Source organism: Amblyraja radiata, chromosome 27 (genome assembly GCF_010909765.2).
Source record: "Amblyraja radiata isolate CabotCenter1 chromosome 27, sAmbRad1.1.pri, whole genome shotgun sequence".
Taxonomy (NCBI): Eukaryota; Metazoa; Chordata; class Chondrichthyes; order Rajiformes; family Rajidae; genus Amblyraja; species Amblyraja radiata.
In genome coordinates this window covers 22,717,439-22,739,488 of record NC_045982.1, presented here as the reverse complement: position 1 = coordinate 22,739,488, position 22,050 = coordinate 22,717,439, and the positions used below count along the sequence as shown (strand labels likewise).

General features: G+C 48.6%; 1 protein-coding gene across 2 annotated transcripts in view; it reads left to right on the top strand.

The window, feature by feature from the left end:
• Positions 1-15,006, top strand: part of ndc80 (NDC80 kinetochore complex component) — a 78,874-nt gene extending 63,868 nt beyond the window's left edge. Inside the window, exons 2-4 of one of the 2 annotated variants that reach the window (XM_033045394.1) lie at positions 5,364-5,479; positions 6,152-6,416; positions 13,416-15,006. In XM_033045394.1, the coding sequence (XP_032901285.1) occupies positions 5,369-5,479; positions 6,152-6,416; positions 13,416-14,929 (1,890 nt within the window). In that variant the 5' untranslated portion in view covers positions 5,364-5,368 and the 3' untranslated portion in view covers positions 14,930-15,006. Of the gene's footprint in view, positions 1-5,363; positions 5,480-6,151; positions 6,417-13,415 lie in introns of those variants that run through there. The other variant, XM_033045396.1, reaches the window with a different exon arrangement.
• Positions 15,007-22,050: the final 7,044 nt, after the last annotated feature.

Here is a 22,050-nt window from a genome sequence, read left to right as displayed (position 1 = left end):
TTGGTCACCAAATTTGAGGAAGGACATTTTTGCTATTGAGGGAGTGCAGTGTAGGTTCACGAGGTTAAAGGGGTGGTGGGACTCTCGTATGTTGATAGAGTGGAGCGGGTGAGCTTGTTTAAAAGGATGAGAGGTGTTCTTATTGAAACATAAGATTATTAAGGGTTTGGACACGCTAGAGCCAGGAAACATATTCCTGATGTTGGGGGAGTTCAGAACCAGGGGCCACAGTTTAAGAATAAGGGTTAAGCCATTTAGAACGGAGATGAGGAAATATTTTTTCACACAGAGTTGTGAGTCTGTGGAATTCTCTGCCTCAGGGGGCGGTGGAGGCCGATTCTCTGGATGCGTTCAAGAGTTAGATAGAGCTCTTAAAAATAGCGGAGTCAAGGGATATGGGGAGGAAGCAGGAACAGAGTACTGATTGTGGATGATCAGCCATGATCACATTGAATGGCGGTGCTGGCTCGAAGGGCCGAATGGCCTACTCGTGCACCTATTGTTTATTTCAGTACAAGCCAATTTTATATTTTATCTTTCTCACCCTGAATCTGGTGTTCTAACCAGCCATACGCTACAGCCGTCATCACTCTTCTTGAAGTGGCGCACTTCACAGATCCTCCATAGACGCTGTCTGACTTGCTTAAGGCAGAAGACAAAGGATACAAGTAATTAGTTAATATTCCTAATGGAGGGTGGTAGACAATGGAATTGGCCGGAATCAGTACAAAGATCGCCGCGCTCTCTTCGCTGTGTAACTTGGACACAAGCACGTCGGATAAATTCTCCAAATTGGGGATGACACAAAACGTGGAAGATAGAATGCAGGAGGACAAGACTGGCGTTAGACACCGTCCTCTCTTCCTCTGGGACCGGACATCACAGTGCGTTTGACACCGTTATCTCTCCATCTGCGACCGGGCGCCATGCTGCGTCAAACGTAGTCTTCTCCCTCTGGGACAAGGCGTTCACTCTCCCAGGTACACAAAATTGCTGGGGAAACTCAGCGGGTGCAGCAGCATCTATGGAGCGAAGGAAATAGGCGACGTTTCGGGCCGAAACCCTTCTTCAGACCGGGACCTGGCGTGACGGTTCCGTTAAACACAAAGCAGTGATTGAAATCTCGAATCCCGGCCCCTCGCACACTCTGAGCTCACGGGGAAGGTATTGTAGATCTTGGGCCGTCACCCTGTGACCTCACAGAGCTCCCGCCCCCCTCACACCAGCCGGAGGGTGAACATCATGGAAGGCGCTAAGGACTGGATGATGCCAGATCCTCTGCCCACCTTCACCTGAAGAACCACTGAGCATCAGAACGCAGGTGGTCTGACACACGGTTGGACCAGGCTGTAGAGAGGAGGTGACACAGCCGAAGGGGAGGGTGAGGGGGTCGAAGAGGTAAAGTTGGAGGAGAGGAAGGAGCGCAAAAGCCGGACGATCATTTTCCACTGGAACCAGGAGAGCGTGGCCCAACGGACGAGTGTGTTGAGATACCATGCCACGGTGGGTTCCTCCCTGGTGTATTGTGGACAGGTCTGGTCTCCTCCCTACCTATAAATGGACAGTGTTCCATATGGATTGACTTCAAACGCGCGGGCCAGCCCAGATTGGATATGGGGACTTGTCTAACACGACCCCGATCAGCGGGGTCTGGGAACCACGATCTCAGAATATAGGGTGACCCATTCTGGACAGAGATTGGAAGAAATTCCGGTCCACAGAATTCTCTTCTTCAGAAAATTGTCCCTGAGTTCCGAGCTGGAGAGGATTCTGAATAATGATGGAATCGAGGAAAACTGGGCGAGGACAGGAATGTGGGTTGGCTGCATTGGTAACGAGATGGGATAGCAGCGATGGAGAAAGGTAGAGTGGTGCAAACCTGCTCTGAATTGTATCTTTGTATGTAAGATGCAGCACTGGATATTTAAACATGTTTTTCCCCACGCTGGTCGTAGTCTTGATGACTTGATTGAGTTTTTACAGGGGATTGATGAGGGTAGGGGGTGGATGTTCTCCACTGGATTTTAGTAAGTCCCTCATGGAAGGATAACCCAGAAGTTTGGACGCATGGTATGAACGATGACTTGGCTGCTTGAATTCTCATAACTGGTTTACTCATAAAGTCAGAAGGTTGTGGAGGATACGATGGTATGCTGGACGGGGTCTGTGACCAGTGGTGTCTGCAATGATCTGTGCTGGGAGGCCTGTTGTTGTAATATAGATGTATATCTATATTACTAAAAGTAAGATCTTGGCCGCTTTTGACTCACTGTGATGTGATTTCCGAGAGAACGCCTCCACTTACGGCTGTCATTTTTGGCCACCTCGCTCAGTGCCCCCTTCCGCCGGACTGGACCAGAGGATTTTTCCCATCGACAAAAAAATCAGAGAGATATTAATGTTTTTGTAAAAATTGCCATTCTCTCTGCTGCTGGTGGGAGGGGGAGGGACTATAAAACCCGGAAGTGGTGTGCCTCACTCAGTCTCTGCAATATGGAGGAAGCAAGAGGGTCACATCTCTCTGAGCTCTGAATAACACTGAACACATGTCTACTCAACTGTGAGTGCCCTTAATGTAGTTTGAAAATGAAAATATGGCGGGTTTGAAGTAAAATGCACTGCAAATGGTTGTTTGGGGGGTTTGTGTTGAAGTAAAAAGGCACCGCAAATGGTTGTTTGGGTTGAAGTAAAAAGGTATTGCAGAGGGTTGTTTAGGGGGTTTTGGGTTGAAGTGAAAAGGCACTGCAGAGGGTTGTTTAGGGGGTTTTGGGTTGAAGTGAAAAGGCACTGCAGAGGGTTGTTTGGGGGTTTCGGGTTGAAGTGAAAAGGCACTGCAAATGGTTGTTTGTCTAAACTTGACAACTTCCTGTTTGCACTATATTGATTTTAGATAAAACGCAACCACTTACAGCTGTGATTTTTGGCCATCTTACCCAGTCCCACTCCGCTCATCAGGTGCAGGGGATTCTTCCCATCAATGAAAAATAAAAGTGTTATTAGTGTTTAAAAAATGTTGAGAATCTCTCTCCTGTCAATTCTGTAAAACCCGGAAGTGTGGCTGTGGCTCAGTCTCTGCATGATGGGGGAGGGAGAGGTCACGACTCTGTCTGAGCTGTGAATCAACTGAACACACTGAATGTCTACTGAACTGTGAGTGTGGTGTTTTGTGTGGTTTTATGGTGGTTTCACCCTGCTTGAAATGGTATGAAACTGCATTTGAATGTGGTGGCCATGCACCCTGCATGAAATGGTATGAAACTGAATTTGAATGTGGTGTCGTTGCACCCTGCATGAAATGGTATGAAACTGCATTTGAATTTGGTGGCCTTGCATCCTCCTTGAAATGGTATGAAACTGCACTTGAATTTGGTGGCCTTACACCCTGTTTGAAGTGATATGAAACTGCAATTGAATTTGGTGGCCTTGCACCCTGCTTGAAGTGGTTGGAAACTGCACTTGAATTCGGTGGCCTTGCACCCTGCTTGAAGTGGTAGGAAACTGAACCTGAAATTGGTGGCCTTGCACCCTGCTTGAAGTGGTATGAAACTGCACTTGAAATTCGTGGCCTTGCATCCTGCCTGAAGAGGTACGAAACTGCACTTGTATTTGGTGGCCTTGCATCCTGCTCGAAGAGGTAATAAACTGCACTTGAATTTGGTGGCCTTGCACCCTGCTTGAAATGGTAGGGAAATGGATTTGAATTTGGTGGCCTTGCACTGCTTGAAATGGAATTTCAAGGAATAGCCGTGTGTCAACTGCCAGCCCACCAGCCGTGAGTGAGCTGCCAGCACATCAGGCTTGAGGGACTGAGCTGCCACCCCAAGAATCCATTTGGCTCACAATGTCCATACTAGCCCTCTGGAGACCAGTAGCTCCTGCAGCCAACAGCACCCATACCAGCGCTCCAGAAAGCCTCCCCCCCCCCTCACTGGCCACCAATATTGGAATTGGTGGAGAGGTGGAATATTGCGTTGGGAGACCAGCCGTCCCGTGTGAATATGGGACCCAACAGGTCCCACTTAGTCTAGTATATATATATATATATATATATATATATATATATATATATATATATGTCTTGGACATAAATGTAGATGATTTGGTTAATAGGTTTGCAAATGACAGTGAGGAAGGCTCTCAAAGGATTGAGTGGCATATAGAATAGTTGCAGATATGGAGAGAAATTGCCCTTGTAATGGACTGTTCAAACTACTTCCCTCCGGCAGATGTTACAAGGCCTTCTACGCCCAAACCTCCAGACTCACGAACAGCTTCATTCCCAGAGCTATAGTGGCTCTGAACCGGCCCTGCTGAGTGCCCCCCCTGGACTGTCTCCCTCGGATGGTCATGTCGCACAGACACATCTGCTGTTTGAACTGTTTTGACTATTTTACTGTTCTTTTTACAATCCATGTTCTCGGGGTATCTAAATCTAAATTTTATTAGTTATTTATGTTATGACATCGGATGGAAGCTGCATACCAAATCTCGTTGCACTTATGTGCAATGACAATAAAATATATTATTATTATTATCATTATTAAATGGCAGATGGGGTTTAATCTGAGCAACTATATTGAAATTTGATAGGAAAGGAAACAACATACAGTTAATGGCAAGAGGCATAACAGTATTGTTGAACAGAGGATATTGTCCAAGTCCAAAGCTCCCTGAAAGTAGAAACACAAGACTATAGTTTGGTAAAGAAGGTGTACATCGATTGGGGCATTGAGTACAATAGTGAGGAGGTCACGATGCAGCTGCATTTTAGTTTTATTTGGTCACATTTGAAGTATTGAGTGCAATTCTGGTTGCCCCCAAGACAGATATGGAGGTGTTGGAGAGAGTGCAGAAGAGGATTAACAGAATCCTGTCTGATAAGCTTTCAGGAGAGGTTGGATAAATTAGGATAATTTACCCTGGATTGTCGGAGGTTGAGTTCAGACTTGATAGAAGCATATACAATTGTGAGAGGCAAAGATAGGGCAGACATAACCTTTTTTTCTCAGAGTGGAAATCTCAATGACTGGAGGGCATAGTTATTAAGTTAGAAGGGGAAGTTAAAGTAGATGGGTGGGTCAGATTTTTTACACAAAAATTGGTGGGTGCCTGCAACGTGCTGCCATGGGTGGTGAGGGAGGTAGATATGGTTGTGGTATTAAGATATTTTTAGATAAACACATAGATATGCAGAGAATGGAGGGATATGTATCACGTGCAGGCAGAGATTAATTTAACTTGGCATCATGTTCAGCATAGACAATGTGGCTAAAGGGCCTGGTTCTGTATGATAGTATTCTATGTTAAGCGACCAATCACAGGGTACACACAGAATGAACACCCTCATTCTTGTCCTGTTGCAGGCAACATGAAACCGAGCAGGAACAATTCCTCGAGAAGATCTCTTGTGCATCAACCTTTATCTTCTTCCTTCAATCGCTTCTGCCTGAACCTCCGCCGTTGCAAAAGCTACTTCTGGGTGAGTTCTCCACTGCCGGGCCCTGTGCAGGAGGAAAGTTTACATCTCCCCATCCTGGCCCACTTCTCTGTTACCACAGACTCGGTTCCTGCTCTCTGACTCCACCAGTCCTCCCTACGATAGCCACCACCCATCCCATAACACATCCAGAAAATTAATTATTCCCCGAAGAGGAACCCCCAACAGGTCCTCATCCGATTTCTGGCAACTCCTCCTCTGATCTCCGCATTGATACCATCTGCCAAGAAATAGTCCATCCCTTCAAGGAATGTCAGTAAAGGGCTCCTCATCGATTATTTAGAATGTGAGAAATTGACAGTGAGCCATTCAGAGAGATGTTAGGCTTGTGCGATATTATGTCAAAAAGCCCTCTGAGTCGGTATTTTCCCTATTCACCACGCCCTTGGGCAGGATATCATGCCGAAGCTCCCATAGATATATTGAAATTAGCAGCCCTAACTGCGCCATTACATAATTCTGCATTTATACATCCCCACGTTTTGTTTTCCTTCCAAGGAAATGCCAGCAATTCCAGGCAATGCCAGCTCTTAAACCAATCCCAATCCCTTGCTTCCGAGAAGTCTCCGTGTTGCTACATCAGATTAGATCAGAAGCACCTTGCGCAGTCCGGTCACTTAAATAATTCAGGACCTTTTTGATCTGTTACCACAGGACTCCGATAGCTTCGAGGACGCCGAATCTTGCTGCCAGACGGAATCCCCCCATTGTAGCCGTCCTTGCTCCAGGAACTGGTTCTCCTGTATTCTTCCAGAGTATTCGTCGGTGGCCAAACAGCAGCCAAAGCAATTCATCTCCAGGGGTACCCTGACAAGCATTGATCTCCATGAAACCTCTCGGGATCCTCAGATTGCTCCAGAAAATGCGTATACTTCGAGTGGCCCTGGGATCTCTCAGACTCCGGAGCCAGTCCCCACAGGTAACGAGGGTTTTACAGTAGTAGTGTCAAACCGGGATTCAATCCGGAGAGATCCGGGCGGGGGATTTCTGCTCTGATGCATCCGGCCCTATTGACCTTTATTTGATTGATTTAAAGATAGATTATTGAAACAGGCCCTTCGCCCACCGAGTACACGGTGATCATCGATCACCCATTCATACCAATTCTGTGTTATTCCACTTTCACTCCCACTGCTTAAACACTAAGATAGGCGAATTGACCAACAAATCCGCACGTCTTTGGGGTGTGGGGGGAAACCGGAGCACTCTTGGAAACCCACATGGTCACAGGGAGAATGTGCAAACTCCACACGGACAGCAGCTGAGGTCAGGATCGAACCCGGGTCTCTGCCACTGTGAGGCAGCAGCTCTACCATCTGCACCACTTGTGCAGTCCTAAAAGCAAGTTTACTGCAAGTTCGAAAAGCACCTAATACAGCTAATACAGTTCTCCAGAGAAATTGGCCGATGCTAACAAAGAACGTATATGAATATATATGCGAGTAAAGTTGCAAATTAAAACAAGGCGCTGTCCAGCCCCTGTGATGCCCAGCGGTCCCGGAAAGTGTTCGACATGCCCGTGGATGCCGCATGCTCCCATGTCCGGGACACCCAGACCCGGACGCAACCCTGGAAGAGGAGCAGGCAGTCAGCATATGTGGAACACTTGTCTGTCCACCGCCATGTTAACCAGGCCCAGGAGCAATCCGACCAGAAGATTCCCTGATGACCCCACTCCGCACTGGGTATTCAAAGTTCAGAAGAGTGAAGCTGATGTGTAGCCATAACTTGAGGAGCAGCCATTCAAATATGCAGAGGGGTTGTAATCATGCATATTCCATATATACGTGGTACACGGATTCGTTCAGCTCGAAGGATTTTCATTTACCCCAGCAATGGCCTTGATACTGTTCCACATGGTAGTCTGGTCCAGAAAGTTGGATCTCATGGTTTCCAAGAAGTAGCCGACTAGATACAGAATTGGCTCCATGGTAGGAAGCAGGTGGTTGTATTTTAGACTGGAAGCCTGTGGCTAGTTGTGAGTCTCATGGATCAGTGTTGGGCCATTGCTGTTTGTCATCAATAGCTATTTGGATTAGAATATATCAGACATGATCAGCAATTTTGCAGATGAAACTAAAATAGGTGGGATGGTAGCTAGTGACAAGAGTTGCAATGGGATCATGAACATCTGGGCAAGTGGGCCAAGTACTGGCTAATGGAGTTAAATTCAGATAAGTGCAGGTATTCACTTAGCAAGTCAGAGGGCAGGATTTTCACAGTTAACGGTTTGGCTCTCGAGAGTGTTGTAGAACAGATAGAACCAGAAGTATGGTTTCCTGTAGTGATATCACATGCAGATAGGGTGGTGAAGAAGGCTTTTGGCTTGCTGGCTTTCATTAGTAGATAAATTGGTATGATGGATGTCATGTTACAATGTTGATATTATGTTACAGTTGAACAATACATTGGGGAGACTGCACTTGTAGTACGGTGTTAACTTTTGCTCACTCTGCTATAGGATAATTGTGATTAATCTGGAAAGGGTACAGAGATGATTTATGAGGATGTTCCCAGGACTCGAGGGAAATATTTGGCAGGCTGAAGGGATATCTTATAGAGGTGTATAACATGATGAGGGGAATAGATAGGGTGAATGCACAGAGTCTTTTCTCCAGGGTAGTGCAATCAAGAACTAGAGGGCAGAGGTAAAATGTGAGAGGGGAAAGATGTAATGGGATTCTGAGGGGTAAACGTTTCACACGGGAGGTGGGTATATGGAACGAACTGCCAGAGGAAGTGATTTTGTAGTTTGGAGCTTCCAGAGGAAACGGATACTCTTTGCGGACTTGAGTACGCCATTGAGGACTTCTATTGCTACCATGGTGTTTCTGGATGGCAGGTGGAAGTAGACCAAGGATGAGGAAGTGCATGAGTGTGCTGGAGACGCCCATACAGAAAGCACTTCTGCACATTGCAGAAGGGCAAAGACGTAGGATTAACTTGACATTATGTTCAGCACAAACATTGTGCATTGTAGCGTTTGTTCTTGTGCTGTCCTGTTCTATATCCTATGATTTGGACTAAACTTTCTGCTGGAAAGGAAGAACTTTCTGGAGGAATGTTCTGTAGGATTTTCTACTCCCTGGAAAAGTGGCGAGGTGTCCACAAACAACTTGTGGAACAGCTGGTGGGGAACAGTTCCTCCGTAATGATCCGGAAGGGATTGTTGGCTTGGTCGCTTACTTTTATGAAGCTCTGTTCTTGCCGGATTTATCCTGCATCATGTCAACATCATGCCAAAGGTTGCTGCACACCTGGATGTTTCTCTGACAATGATTAAGAGATGGTAGGGTAATACAGAAGATTAAGATGCATGGGATTCACAGTGATGCAATGGATTCAGAACTGCCTTATTTATAGAGGACAGAGGGCTCTATGGTGGAAGGACAATATTTAGACTGGAGGTTTATGGCCAGTGGAGTTTGGAATGAATCTGTGCTGGGACCTCTGCTGTTCTGATATGTATAAATGACTTGGGCATTTTATGTAAATAGGTTGGTTAGTAAATTTGTAGATGACATAAAGTTGCTTGGGTCTCAGACTTTGAAGAAGACTGAAAAGTATACAGTGGAATATACTGTAGACTGGTTACAGAAATGGGCTGAGGAATGTCAGGTGGAGTTTAATCTGAGCAAATGTGAGGTGTGCACATTGGGAGGTCAAATGTAAGGGGAAAGTATGCAGTTATTGGCAATTATGGTACAGAGGGATCTCGGGGTCCATGCCCATAGCTCCCTGAAACTGACAACACAAGTACAGAAGGTACACTAAAATGATGGAGAAACTCAGCGGGCCGAAACGTTGCCTATTTCCTTCTCTCCATAGATGCTGCTGCACCCGCTGAGTTTCTCCAGCATTTTTGTGTACCTTTGATTTTCCAGCATCTGCAGTTCCTTCTTAAACATAAGTACAGAGAGTGGTAAAGAAGGCATATGGTATGGTTGCTTTCATTTGTTGGGGGTATTGTTGAGTTTAAAAGTCAGGAGCTAATGATGCAGTCTTACAAGCTTGGTTAGACTGTATTTGGAGTATTGTGTGCATTTCTGGTCACACCATTGTAGGAAGGATGTGGAGTCTTTTTGAGAGGTTGCAGAAGAGGTTCCAGCATGCTGCCTGGATTACATAGCAATAGCTATACCATCTTTTGACTTGGTAGATGTGGATTATTTTACATGAAATGCTGGAGGCTGAGGGGAGACCTGATAGAAATATATAAAATTATGAGAGGCAGTGAAGAGGAGACAATCAAAACATTCCCCATTGTGGAAATGTCAATAACTAGAGGGCATAGCTATAAGTTGAGAAGGACACGTTTTACATATGTGTGGGCAAGTTATTTTACACAGCTAGTGATGGGACTGAGTAATGCTGCCAAGGGTGGTGTTGGCGGCAGAAACACTGGTGGCATTGCGTTTTGTACATGAAAATGAAGGGAATGCAGACGGGTCGTGTGCTGGCTGATTGTTTAGAGTAACAAGGTGAAAACAGGCCTTTCGGTCCACTAAATCCATGCCGACCATCAATCACCCGTTCGCACTAGATCTATGTTATCCCACTTTCACATCCACTGCATTCACAGTGGGGACAATTTTACAGAGGTTGTGGGTGTAAGCCAGCGCGCCTCGATAAGTAGGGGATGGAAGAATATGGATCTTGTGCAGGCAGATTATATTTGTACAATCATATCTGGTATGGACGTTATGGGTAGCAGTGTCTGTACCTGTGCTTGAAAGTTCTATGTCATGTGGACCATCTGGGCAAGGGCTGCCCTCTTGGCCTACACCTTGGAACATGCTGCCAGGGGTGATAGTGGAGGCAGATACGACAGTGGCGATTGGATACGGGCGTGGATATGACTTTAATCTACATATAGATTGGGCCAACCAAATTGATAACAGTGCTGAGGAGGAGGATTCCCTGGAATGTATATGGGGTGGATTTTTAAACCAATATGTAGAGGAACCAACTAGAGGACAGGCCATCCTAGACTGGGTAATCTGTAATGAGGAAGGGTTAGTTAGCAATCTTGTTGTGCAAGGCCCCTTGGGCAACAGTGACCATAATACGGGGAAATTCTGCATTCGGATTGAGATTGACACGGTTAATTCAGAGACTAGGGTCCTGAACAGGGATAAAGGAGTCTTTGAAGGTATAAGATGGGAATTGGCTAGGATAGACTGGCAAATTATACTTAAAGGGATGACAGTGGAGATGCAACGGCAAAGATTTAAAGACTGAACTCCTGAAATTGTTCATCCCTGTCTGGCGAAAAAATTAAACTGGGAAAGCGGCTCAACCATGGTTGACAAAGGAAATCAAGGATAGTGTTAAATCCAAGAGGCATATAAATTTGCCAGAAGAAGCGGCAAACCAGAGGACGGAGAGAAATTTAGAACTCAAAAGCGTTAATTATGAGGAGGAAAAAAGAGCATGAAAGAAAGCTTGCGGGACTATCCAGTGGGAGGTAGGAACTGAAGGGAATCCACATTAGTCAGAAAATGATGTTAGGTAAACTGTTGGGAATGATGGCAGATACACCCCCAGGGCCTGATGGTCTGCATCCCAGAGTACTCAAGGAGGTCGCCCTAGAAATCGTGGATGCATTGGTGATAATTTTCCAATGTTCTCTTGACTCTGGATCAGTTTCTGTGGACTGGAGGGTAGCCAATGTAACTCCACTTTTTAAGAAAAGAGGGAGAGAGAAAACAGGGAATTATAGACCAGTTAGCCTTACATCAATAGTGGGGAAGATACTGGAGTCAATTATTAAAGATGTAATAGCAACGCATTTGGAAAACAATGACGGGATCGGTCAAAGTCAGCACGGATTTATGAAGGTGAAATCATGCTTGACTAATCTTCTTGACATTTTTGAGGATGTAACAAGTAGAATGGATAAGGGAGAGCCAGTGGATGTGATGTATCTGGACTTTCAAAAGCCTTGACAAGGTCCCACACAAGAGATTAGTGTGCAATATAAGAGCACATGGTATTGGGGGTAGAGTATTGACATGGATAGAGAACTGGTTGGCAGACAGGAAGGAGAATAGGAATTAAAGGTTTTTTTTCAGAATGGCAGGCAGTGACTAGTGGGGTGCCGCAAGGCTTGGTGCTAGGACCCCAGTTTACAGTATATATTAACGATTTATAGGAAGGAATTAAATGTAACATCTCCAAGTTTGCGGATGACACAAAGCTGGGTGGCAGTGTGAGCTGCGAGGAGGTTGCTATGAGGCTGCAGAGTGATTTGGATAGGTTGGGTGAGTGGGCAGATGCATTGCAGATGCAATATCATGTGGATAAATGTGAGGTTATCCACTTTGGTGGCAAGAACAAGGCAGAATATTATCTGACTGGTTAGGATGTGTAGGAAATAACTGCAGATGTTGGTTTAAATCGGTAGACACAAAATGCTGGAGTAACTCAGAGGGTCAGGCAGCATCTCTGGAGAGAAGGAATGGGTGACATTTCAGGTCGAGACCCTTCTTCTGACTGATCTGTCTGGAGAGGGGTCTCGACCTGAGGTGTCACCCATTCCTTCTCTCCAGAGATGCTGCCTGGCCCGCTGAGTTACTCCAGCATTTTGTGTCTACCTATTATCTGAATGGTGTCAGATTAGGAAACGGAGAGGTGCAACGAGACCTGGGTGTACTTGTACATCACTCACTGAAAGATGTCATGCAGGTACAGCAGGCAGTGAAGAAAGCTAATGGCACGTTGGCCTTCATTGCGAGAGGAATTGAGTTTAGGAGCAAGGAGGTCCTACTGCAGTTGTACAGGGCCCTGGTGAGATTGCGCCTGGAGTATTGTGTGCAATTTTGGTCTCCTAATTTGAGGTAGGACATTATTGCTATTGAGGGAGTGCAGCGTAGGTTCACCAGGTTAATTCCTGGGATGGCGGGACTGACATATGACGAAAGAATGGGTGAACTGGGCTTGTATTCGCTGGAATTTAGAAGGATGGAGGAGATCTTATAGAAACATATAAAATTCTTAGAGGATTGGATAGGGTAGATGCAGGAAAAAAATTCCCGATGTTGGGGGAGTCCAGGACCAGGGGTCACAGTTTAAGAATAAGGCGTAGGCCATTTAGGACTGAGATGAGGAAAAACATTTCTCCCCAGAGAGTTGTGAATCTGTGGAATTCTCTGCCACAGAAGGCAGTGGAGGCCAATTTGCTGGATGTTTTCAAGAGAGTTAGATTTAGCTCTTTGGGCTAAGGGAATCAAGGGATATGGGGAAGAAGCCGGAAAGGTGTACTGATTTTGAATGATCAGCCATGATCATATTGAATGGCGTGCTGGCTCGACGGGCCGAATGGCCTACTCCTGCACCTATTTTCTATTTCTGTTTCTATGATATTGCCACCTCATGGTCACCAATGCTGTTGACTTGTGTAAGATCCAACAGGTCTTCTCAGCTTTGTCCTCCAGCGGAAACTAGTGGGAACCCTCCCCCGTATAGCCACGATTCAGACTAGAGAATGTTGGAGGGACCGATCGTGGGTAACAGAAGTTAAAACGGGTTCACCGACTCATTACCCGTCTTCACTTCTGCCGCGTAGAAGAGAGGGCGCCATGTGTACATGGAATGCGAGAGGTTGCATATCTAAAGGGCCTGCTCTAGTTTGTGCTGCATTTTAGCCCCACGCTCCTCATCTTTGCTCAGAAGGTATGGAAGGAGAGGGGGGGGGGGGGGGGGGGGGGGGGGTCTCCATGTCGGTTTGCTCCTGAATCTGGTCAAGATGAGTATTCAAAGTTCCAGGCAGCGGGCAGTCCAGGGTTCCGAGCTATGGGCTACGTCCATGCCTTGGTGTCTCTGAAGTGGGGACACGTGTTAACACAGGGGGGCCAAGTGTGTCCGAGATAATACCTCCTGCGTGCTAACCTCTCTCCCCTGTGCTTCTTCCACCCAGGAACCGAGCCGCGAGTTACAATCGGAGGCCCTCCGGTGACCGCCGGCCCGTGTCGGCCCTCGGGAGGGCCCAAGAGCCGCGTTTGGCCGCAGAACTCGCCCATTGCCTCTACTGCCGCACGGCCCGGTGGACCTGTGGGCAGCCGCCCGGTCCAGCGCCCGAGAGTGCTCACAAGCGTGGTGCTGCTAGAGTCCAGGGGCCCCGACAGACTCATCCTCATCCTGACGCTCATCACCATCTGCTACGGGAGCCGTGCCTCGGGCCGCGGGAGGCCCGGCAGCTCCGGGCGAGCTTGGTCAGATGTCCGGCCTGGTCCGGCCTCCTGCAGCCCCCCGAGCGCCTCGGAGACCCGTCCATCTCCCTCTCCTCACGGGGCCTTCCCTTGGACCCAGTCCCCGGGCTGCGCCCACGCCGAGGGCCGGGAGGACACCGAGCTACCTCCCGCTCCAGCCCGGCCAATGCCCCGCCCGCAGGGGGAGGGCGAGGGTGAGGGCCGGCACCTGGCCGGAGGGGAGCGGCCGAGCCTCCCTCATAACCCGGAGCAGGGCGGGGACCTTTGCCCGTCCCTCCACGACTCTCACCGGGAGCCGGGAACCCCCGTTCCCTTCGCGCTCACGTCTCCCAGCGGCTCGGGGTCGCAATTCACTCAGGACGGTCCGACCTTCACTGCCCTCCCGTTCCAGAGGGGCCTCGCTGGGGGACAAGCCGCGGGCTCGAGCCTCGGTGAGGACGATTCGATTCTCGGTGCTGCCTCTGGAGAGGACGGCGACCTCGGGGAGGATCCCTCTGCCGGTCAGTGCGGGCCGGTGGAGGGCGGGGTCCCTAGTTATCCTCCCGTCGAAGGGTCCTCCGCCCACAGCGGCCGGGGCGAGGATGGTTGGAGGATGGAGCCGTGGGATGAGGAGCCGGAGGCTGAGTCCAGCGTCTCCTCCAGCCCTCGACCGTCTCGGCCGGCGGCAGAGCAAGCGGATGCCGCTGCTCCCTGCGAGGCCCAGGGCACTTCGACCGAGCTGAGCGGCAGCGAGAGGGGTGGTGGGTTGGTGCCCGAGTCCCAGTTGCCGGGGCTCCGCGGGGTGGCTGCAGCCGAGGGTTGGAGCGGGGCCTTCAACACCTCGCTCTGGGTCTTCCAGCACTTCCAGGACCTGCCCCGGGAACTCCGGCGGCCGCACCCCGGCCTCTTGCTCTTTCAGGCCAGAATGGAGCAGGGCCCCGAGGGCGCCTCGCAGGGCCCAGGGCGGACCGGCCCCGCCAGCCCGAGCCGCAGCCGCCCTCCCCGCGTCGCGCCGCCTCCCCACCTGGAGATGCAGGCCGAGGAGAAGGCGCTGCTGGAGCTGCTGACCAGCCAGGCCTCTCCTCCGGCCTCCGTGCCCGACAGCCAGCTGGTCTCCGTCCCTCCCACCGACCGCGAGTACTGGGCGACCTTCTACTTCGGCGGCGGCGTGGAGGCTGCGCGCCGTCTGCTCCGGGATCGGCGGCTCAAGGCTGCGGGGCCGAGGTGGGGGTCGCCGAACTGAGGCCCGGGGCAGCGCCAGTCCCCTGCGGCCCCGTCTGAGAGCAGGAGTGTGGTCGTGTTATAATGCGGAGCTGGTGAGGGGAGGGGGATGTTCCCTAACGACCATTAAACGAATTGCATCGAAACAAGCTGCCTCGCCTGACGGTCTGTAGTAGCGGGAGACCCCCCCCCCCCCCCCCCGTGCGGGGCTCCATGTCCTGGAGAGACGATGCCTCCTATCCGCCCCTCCCTTGTCCGTGCCTCCGCCCTCCATTCTCTGCCCCCGTCTGCGTTCCTTTCTCTCCGACCCCGCACGCTTCGTTGCCTCCTTCCCGCCGCCCTCCCGCTGTGCTCCCTCCTCTCTGACCCCTTCACCATCTCGCTGCGTTCCCTTGACTCCTACCCTCAAGCTCCGCTCCCTCGTCTCTGACCCCGACCGCGGCGCCTCCTCCCCGCCGCCCTCCCACGGCGCTCACTCCTTTCCGCCATCACCTTTCGCTCTCTCCGCCCTTCCGAGGCTTTCCCTCCTCTCGGCCCTTCCAACGACGCAGCCTCTGCCGTTGTTCGGTGCTAATTCCCTGAGTCGGCTGTGAAGAACCAGTCGGCGAAGGGAGGTCTGGGCTCCAAACAGTGTGTGTAGCGCGGATAAAGCAATGAATGATGTTGGTGAGTTAAAGCATCTATGTGAAGTATTGTAGGGCTAACAGAGAGTGAACGAAACTGCGTTTGCAGCAGCATTTCGTTTGTATCAAAAGTACAAAGCTGCTGCGTAAAACGCTCTCAATGAAATATTGGTTTGCCTTCATTCATTACTAGTGTTCTGCAGAAAGTTGCCGCAAGGTACGGGGAAGCTGCATCCTCTCTTGTCGCGTGTTCGTTCATGCAGAACATCAGGCCGAATTAAGAGGATTAGGAAAGACACAGAGCGTTGGAATAACTCAGCGGGCCAGGCAGCATCTCTGGATAACGTGGATAGGTGACGTTTTGGGTCGAGATCCTTCATCAGAATTAAGAGTGCAAAGAACAGGAGCAGAAATCAATAACTGGGACACAATTCACCTACAAAATCCTGAACCAAAGCAGAGCTGGAAGCCAGTGTAGATGGGGAACGAGTGTAATCTCTGCACGATGGGGGTTGGGCTCATCTTGTGGGTCGTGGTACAGAGGGACTGGATGGAAATTTGGATCAAGAGGTAATATGCCACCACCCGCCATCTTCGTCGATCTCTAACCGGACGCACACGCATCCTAGTCTCCGACTTGTCACAGAGTCATAGAATACGGAAAGAGGCCGTGCTTGCTAACCAAGATGCTCCCAACGAAGCTAATTCCATTTGCCCGGGTTAGCCCAAGTCCCTCTGAATCTTCGCTGTCACGTATCTGTGCGAATATATTTTAAATGTGAATGTTGGCTCCATTCCAAATGTTTGACTCAGTCTCTCGGTGTTAGGTTTATGTGACAAACGAAATTATTTCTGCAATCATGAGCACAAATTCCAAAATGCCCACCCACAACTTGGGCAGCACATGCCCCGAGGGGACCGCTGCAATGATGGTATTTCCATTGCTGAGTGAAGCAGTTAGAAGGATATTCGACACACAATTGAGATGGGGAGATGGGTGTGACGATGTTTGCAACGATACTCTCTCAGAAGAAAATGGTCCAGACATGAAATGTCTATTCACTCCACAGATGCTGCCTGACCCGCCGAGTTCCTGAGGCACTTCTTATTTTGTTCAAGATCCCAGTATTTGCAATCCCTTGTGACTCCTATTATTCATTTGTCGTTGAGTTTACGTCAGTGCCTCGGGAGTCCCTCACTCAGTTCTATTAAAATACAATCTCTCCCAGTTGTCATATAACGCTGTTGTATTTATACCTGATCATTCTGTATGTCTCCTGTGGGAGCTTAATGCTTTCCCCAACCTCCACCATCCCCACGCCGCCCCCTGCACCAGCTGGGATTGAGGCCTCTTTCCAATCCAATTTCTGCTTGGCGGGAATAAGTGCTGTAATTCAAGCACCTTGAATTGAATACTACCCTTTGTAACACGACATCAATCGATTCCCTGCATCCTTTGATTAGACTGGGGGCGTATAATTGTATTGTTTTACTCCGCATCTTAACCGGTGATTTATTTCGTGTTGTTTCCACCCAGTCCCTCAATAATTTCCATCCAGTCCCTCTGTACCACGACCCACAAGATGCGCCCAACCCCCGTCGGTATGAACGTACACTCGTTCCCCATCTACCCTGGCTTCCAGTTTTGCTTTGGTTCAAGATTTTTCAGTAGATAGATTCTGCCCCGGTTATTGATCTCTTCCCACTGCTCCTGTTCCTTGCCTGTCTTTTAGGGCCCACTACAAAATAGTTAATTATTCCCTACTTCGGCACAATAACCAGCCTCGGCCAACCTGTTCTTCAGCCGGTTCCCTTCCATATTGCTGGGCCCTGGGGAGTGTGAAGAGCAGAGGGATAGAGGAGTGCAGGTATATAGTTCCCTGAAACTGGTAGATAGGGTAGATAGGGTGGTCAAGAAGGCTTGGGGTTCATTGGACTTCATCAGTCACGGCACTGAGGATAGAAGTTGGGATATTAGATTACAGTTTATAAGATATTAGTGAGGCCGCATTTAGAGTATTGTTTTTAGTTTTGATCACTCTGCTATAGGAAGGATGTTGTTAAGTTGGAAAGTGTGCAGAGAAGATTTAACAGGATGCTGCCAGGACATAGGGCTTAAGCGGTTGGACAGGCGAGGACTTCATTCCTTGGAGCGCAGGAGGATGAGGGACGAACTGCCCATCCCAGCATTAGGCAGATGCGTGGCAGATACAGTATAATGTAGATAAATGTGAGGTTATCCACTTTGGCAGCAAACACAAGGGGGCAGATTATTATCTCAATTGGGTTAGGTAAGGGGGAGGTACAGCGAGACCTGGGTGTCCTTGTACACCAGTCTCTGAATGTTGGCGTGCAGGTACAGCAGGCAGTGAAGAAAGCTAATTGAATGTTGGCCTTCATAACAAGAGGATTACAGTATAGGAGTAAAGAGGTTCTACTGCAGTTGTATAGGGCCCTGGAGTATTGCGTACAGTTTTGGTCTCCTAATTTGAGGAAGAACATCCTTGTGATTGGGGCAGTGCAGCGTAGGTTCACGAGATTGATCCCTGGGATGGCGGGACTGTCATATGAGGAAAGATTAAAAAGACTAGGCTTGTATTCACTGGAGTTTAGAAGGATGAGGGGGTTCTTATAGAAATATATAAAATTATAAAAGGACTGGTCAAAATGCTAGATGCAGGAAAAATGTCCCCGATGTTGGGCGAGTCCAGAACCAGGGGACACAGTCTTAGAATAAAGAGGAGGCCATTTAAGACTGAGGTGAACCTTTTGAACCAGAGTTGTGAATTTGTGGAATTCCCTGCCACAGAAGGCAGTGGAGGCCAAATCACTGGATGGATTTAAGAGAGAGTTAGATAGAGCTATAGGGGCTAGTGGGATCAGTGGAAATGGGGAGAAGGCAGGCACGGGTTATTGATTTGGGACGATCAGCCATGATCACAATGAATGGCGGTGCTGGCTCGAAGGGTCGAATGGCCTCCTCCTGCACCTATTTTCTACGTTTCTATGTTTCTAACTTAGGGAGATGTATAAGGTCATTAAGGAATGGAAAACGTGGATGCCCAGTCTTTTAGCCAAAGTAGGGCAAATCAAGAACTTAAGGTGAAAAGAAAGAGTTGATAGGGACCCGAGGGGCAGTGGGTATGTGGATCGAGATGCCAGCGGGGGTTATTGAGGCAGGTGATATAAGAACATTTAAAATATATATGGAAAGATACAATGATAGTTGGCTTTGAAAGGATATGGGTCAAACGCGGGCTGGTGGCACTCGTGTAGATGGAGCATCGTGGTCGGCAGGGGGCCCGCTTCCTTGCTGTGTGGCTCTATGACTCTAAAATAAATCAAGTCCAAATGGCTCGATGGTAACCACTAATAGAGGCGGAAGAAGAGCGACGACCAGAAATGTATTTTATTCATGTTCTCCAGCGATGCTCTCGCCGAGTTACCCCAGCACTTTGTATTTCTATTTTAACCACGAATGGAATTTCGCCATCCGCTTGTAGACTACTAATTGGCGATTCCAGTCGTACACCCGCCCATTCCATTGCCGGCAATTCCTTGCCAAATCCACCCTCCTTCACCGCGACACCATGACTATCCAGAGGCTAAATCGAGCAACCTATTTTACCCCGGTCTGAAGGAAGGTCCCGACGCGAAACATCACCTGTCCATGTTCTCCAAAGATGCCGCCTGGCCGCTGAGTTACTCCTGCGCTTTGTTGTTGTTGTTTTTGTGTAAACAAGCCTCAGCAGTTTCTTGTGCCTTTGTACTTAACCCCCGCTAGATCTTGGTTCCTTGTTTCCTTCTTCTTGAGTTTTCTCCCAACGACGCCGCACAGAACCTCTTGCTTGTTCTTCCAAAATATTGAACTATTTTAATGGTCGCCATTGGATAGCAACGACCGGCCTATCTCGTAAATTATCGTTAACTGTCATTCCCTATTTGATCCTCAAATTTCGTGGCATGCGTTGTTCGAATTATGGAGGTTGATTTCGAGATTCGCCTGTATCACCATCCGCTCTCCATGCGGAACATTTCCTCCTATTCTTGATCTTCAGATAACGATGTTCTTGTTTCCACCATTGGTCATTCTGCCGAACGTCTCCTAAATAGCAAGAAAATCTTTACAATCCTTTAGCGATTTCATCTATTAATGCACCCGCCTCATTGCGAAAGCTCCACGTTTTAAAACATGACGTTATACAGCATGGAAATGGGCCCATCGGCCCAAATCGTCACATCTGAAGAAGGGTCTCGACCCGAAACGTCACCCATTCCTTCTCTCCAGAGATGCTCCCTGTCCCGCTGGGTTACTCCAGCATTTTGTGTCTATAAGTCTGAACTAAATCCATTTACCTGCATTATGTCCACACACATATAAAATGTTCCTTATCTACAGTATAAACCTACAGTCATGGACCTGACATCTTTAACACTGCTGAGTATATTTTCTTGCTTCTCTTCCATACTCATCCTCTCTCCCTCTTACGTGATCTATACTCAATTTCTGGTCCTCTCTCTTCATATTTCCGAATCCTCCGTCTCTCCACATACTCCCCACTGCCACTGCTATTCTAGTACAGTAATCCTTAGTCGTCTCTTTCTCCAGTGAATATAATGGGGATCGTGATTCTATCCCGGGAAAGTACGGCCTCTGGACCTGCACCACTCGCTAACCGGTGGCCCTGATAGCGGCGCTTCTATTCGTGGTTATGGAACAGGTCATTTTTCTTCGGGTCAACTACTTTCATAGAAACATAGAAACATAGAAAATAGGTGCAGGATTAGGCCATTCGGCCCTTCGAGCCTGCACCGCCATTCAATATGATCATGGCTGATCATCCAACTCAGTATCCTGTACCTGCCTTCTCTCCATACCCCCTGATCCCTTTAGCCACAAGGACCACATCTAACTCCCTCTTAAATATAGCCAATGAACTGGCCTCAACTACATTCTGTGGGAGAGAATTCCAGAGATTCACCACTCTCTGTGTGAAAAAGGTTTTCCTCATCTCGGTCCTAAAAGATTTCCCCCTTATCCTTAAACTGTGACCCCTTGTTCTGGACTTCCCCAACATCGGGAACAATCTTCCTGCATCTAGCCTGTCCAATCCCTTAAGAATTTTGTAAGTTTCTATAAGATCCCCCCTCAATCTTCTAAATCTAGCGAGTACAAACCGAGTCTATCCAGTCTTTCTTCATATGAAAGTCCTGACATCCCAGGAATCAGTCTGGTGAACCTTCTCTGTACTTCCTCTATGGCAAGAATGTCTTTCCTCAGATTAGGAGACCAAAACTGTACGCAATACTCCAGGTGTGGTCTCACCAAGACCCCGTACAACTGCAGTAGAATCTCCCTGCTCCTATACTCAAATCCTTTTGCTATGAATGCTAACATACCATTCGCCTTCTTCACTGCCTGCTGCACCTGCATGCCTACTTTTAATGACTGGTGTACCATGACACCCAGGTCTCGTTGCATCTCCCCCTTTCCTAATCGGCCACCATTCAGATAATAATCTACTTTCCTGTTTTTGCCACCAATGTGGATAACCTCACATTTATCCACATTATACTGCATCTGCCATGCATTTGCCCACTCACCCAGCCAATCCAAGTCACCTTGCAGCCTCCTAGCATCCTCCTCACAGCTAACACTGCCCCCCAGCTTCGTGTCATCCGCAAACTTGGAGATGTTAGGACATTTTCCCTGGAATGTCCTGAATAGGTTCCCCGGGTACAGTGTTACCATTCCAATAACTAACCGAGACACGAGCTGCTTGGTCTGGTTCACCATCACTTTCACCGTCGATCGATTTATCGCAATGTTGCCAGAAGATGAAAACACGATATTGCACCTGGAAAGCTGCCGCTGCGATTCTCGCAACAACCGGTGTTCTGCTCCCTCTGGAAAAAATATCCCCATGTACTTCATATACAAACATTTCAGAATCCTCCAGCATATCCTGGGTCTGTACTCCGAAACGTATTGCGAGTATGTATACGTTTCTGAATCTGTGTCTGAGCTTTGAAGACGACTATGTGTAGCAACATCTACTCTCCGCTCTCTCATCTCCCACCCTTTATATTACCTTTTCTCCCTTGTTCATTTGCCCAGCTACCAATCTCGCGTCCCTTCCTTTTCTAGCCTTATCCCCCGACTACACCTGCCTTGCCTCTGGACCGCCAACCTCTCCTCACCAGCTATTGCTCACCAACAAGTGCACAACTCATTCTCTGTCACGTTTCCAATTCCACCAGCATCTACTCGCGCCGCTCTAACTCCACCCAGCTCGTCTTTAATTTGCTCTTTCAAAACCGTCGTTATTTTTCTCGTCCTTCTCCGCTTTCTCTCTTCCTCCGGATTGTGGAGAGGGGGGGGGGGGGGGGGAGGGGGGAGAGGAGGGGGGAGGGGAGAGAGAAAGGGAAAGAGACGGGGGAGAGAGAGAGAAAGAGAGAGTGATAGGGAGAGAGAGAGGTGGGGAGAGAGAGGAACCCAAACCCCCCAAACAACCATTTG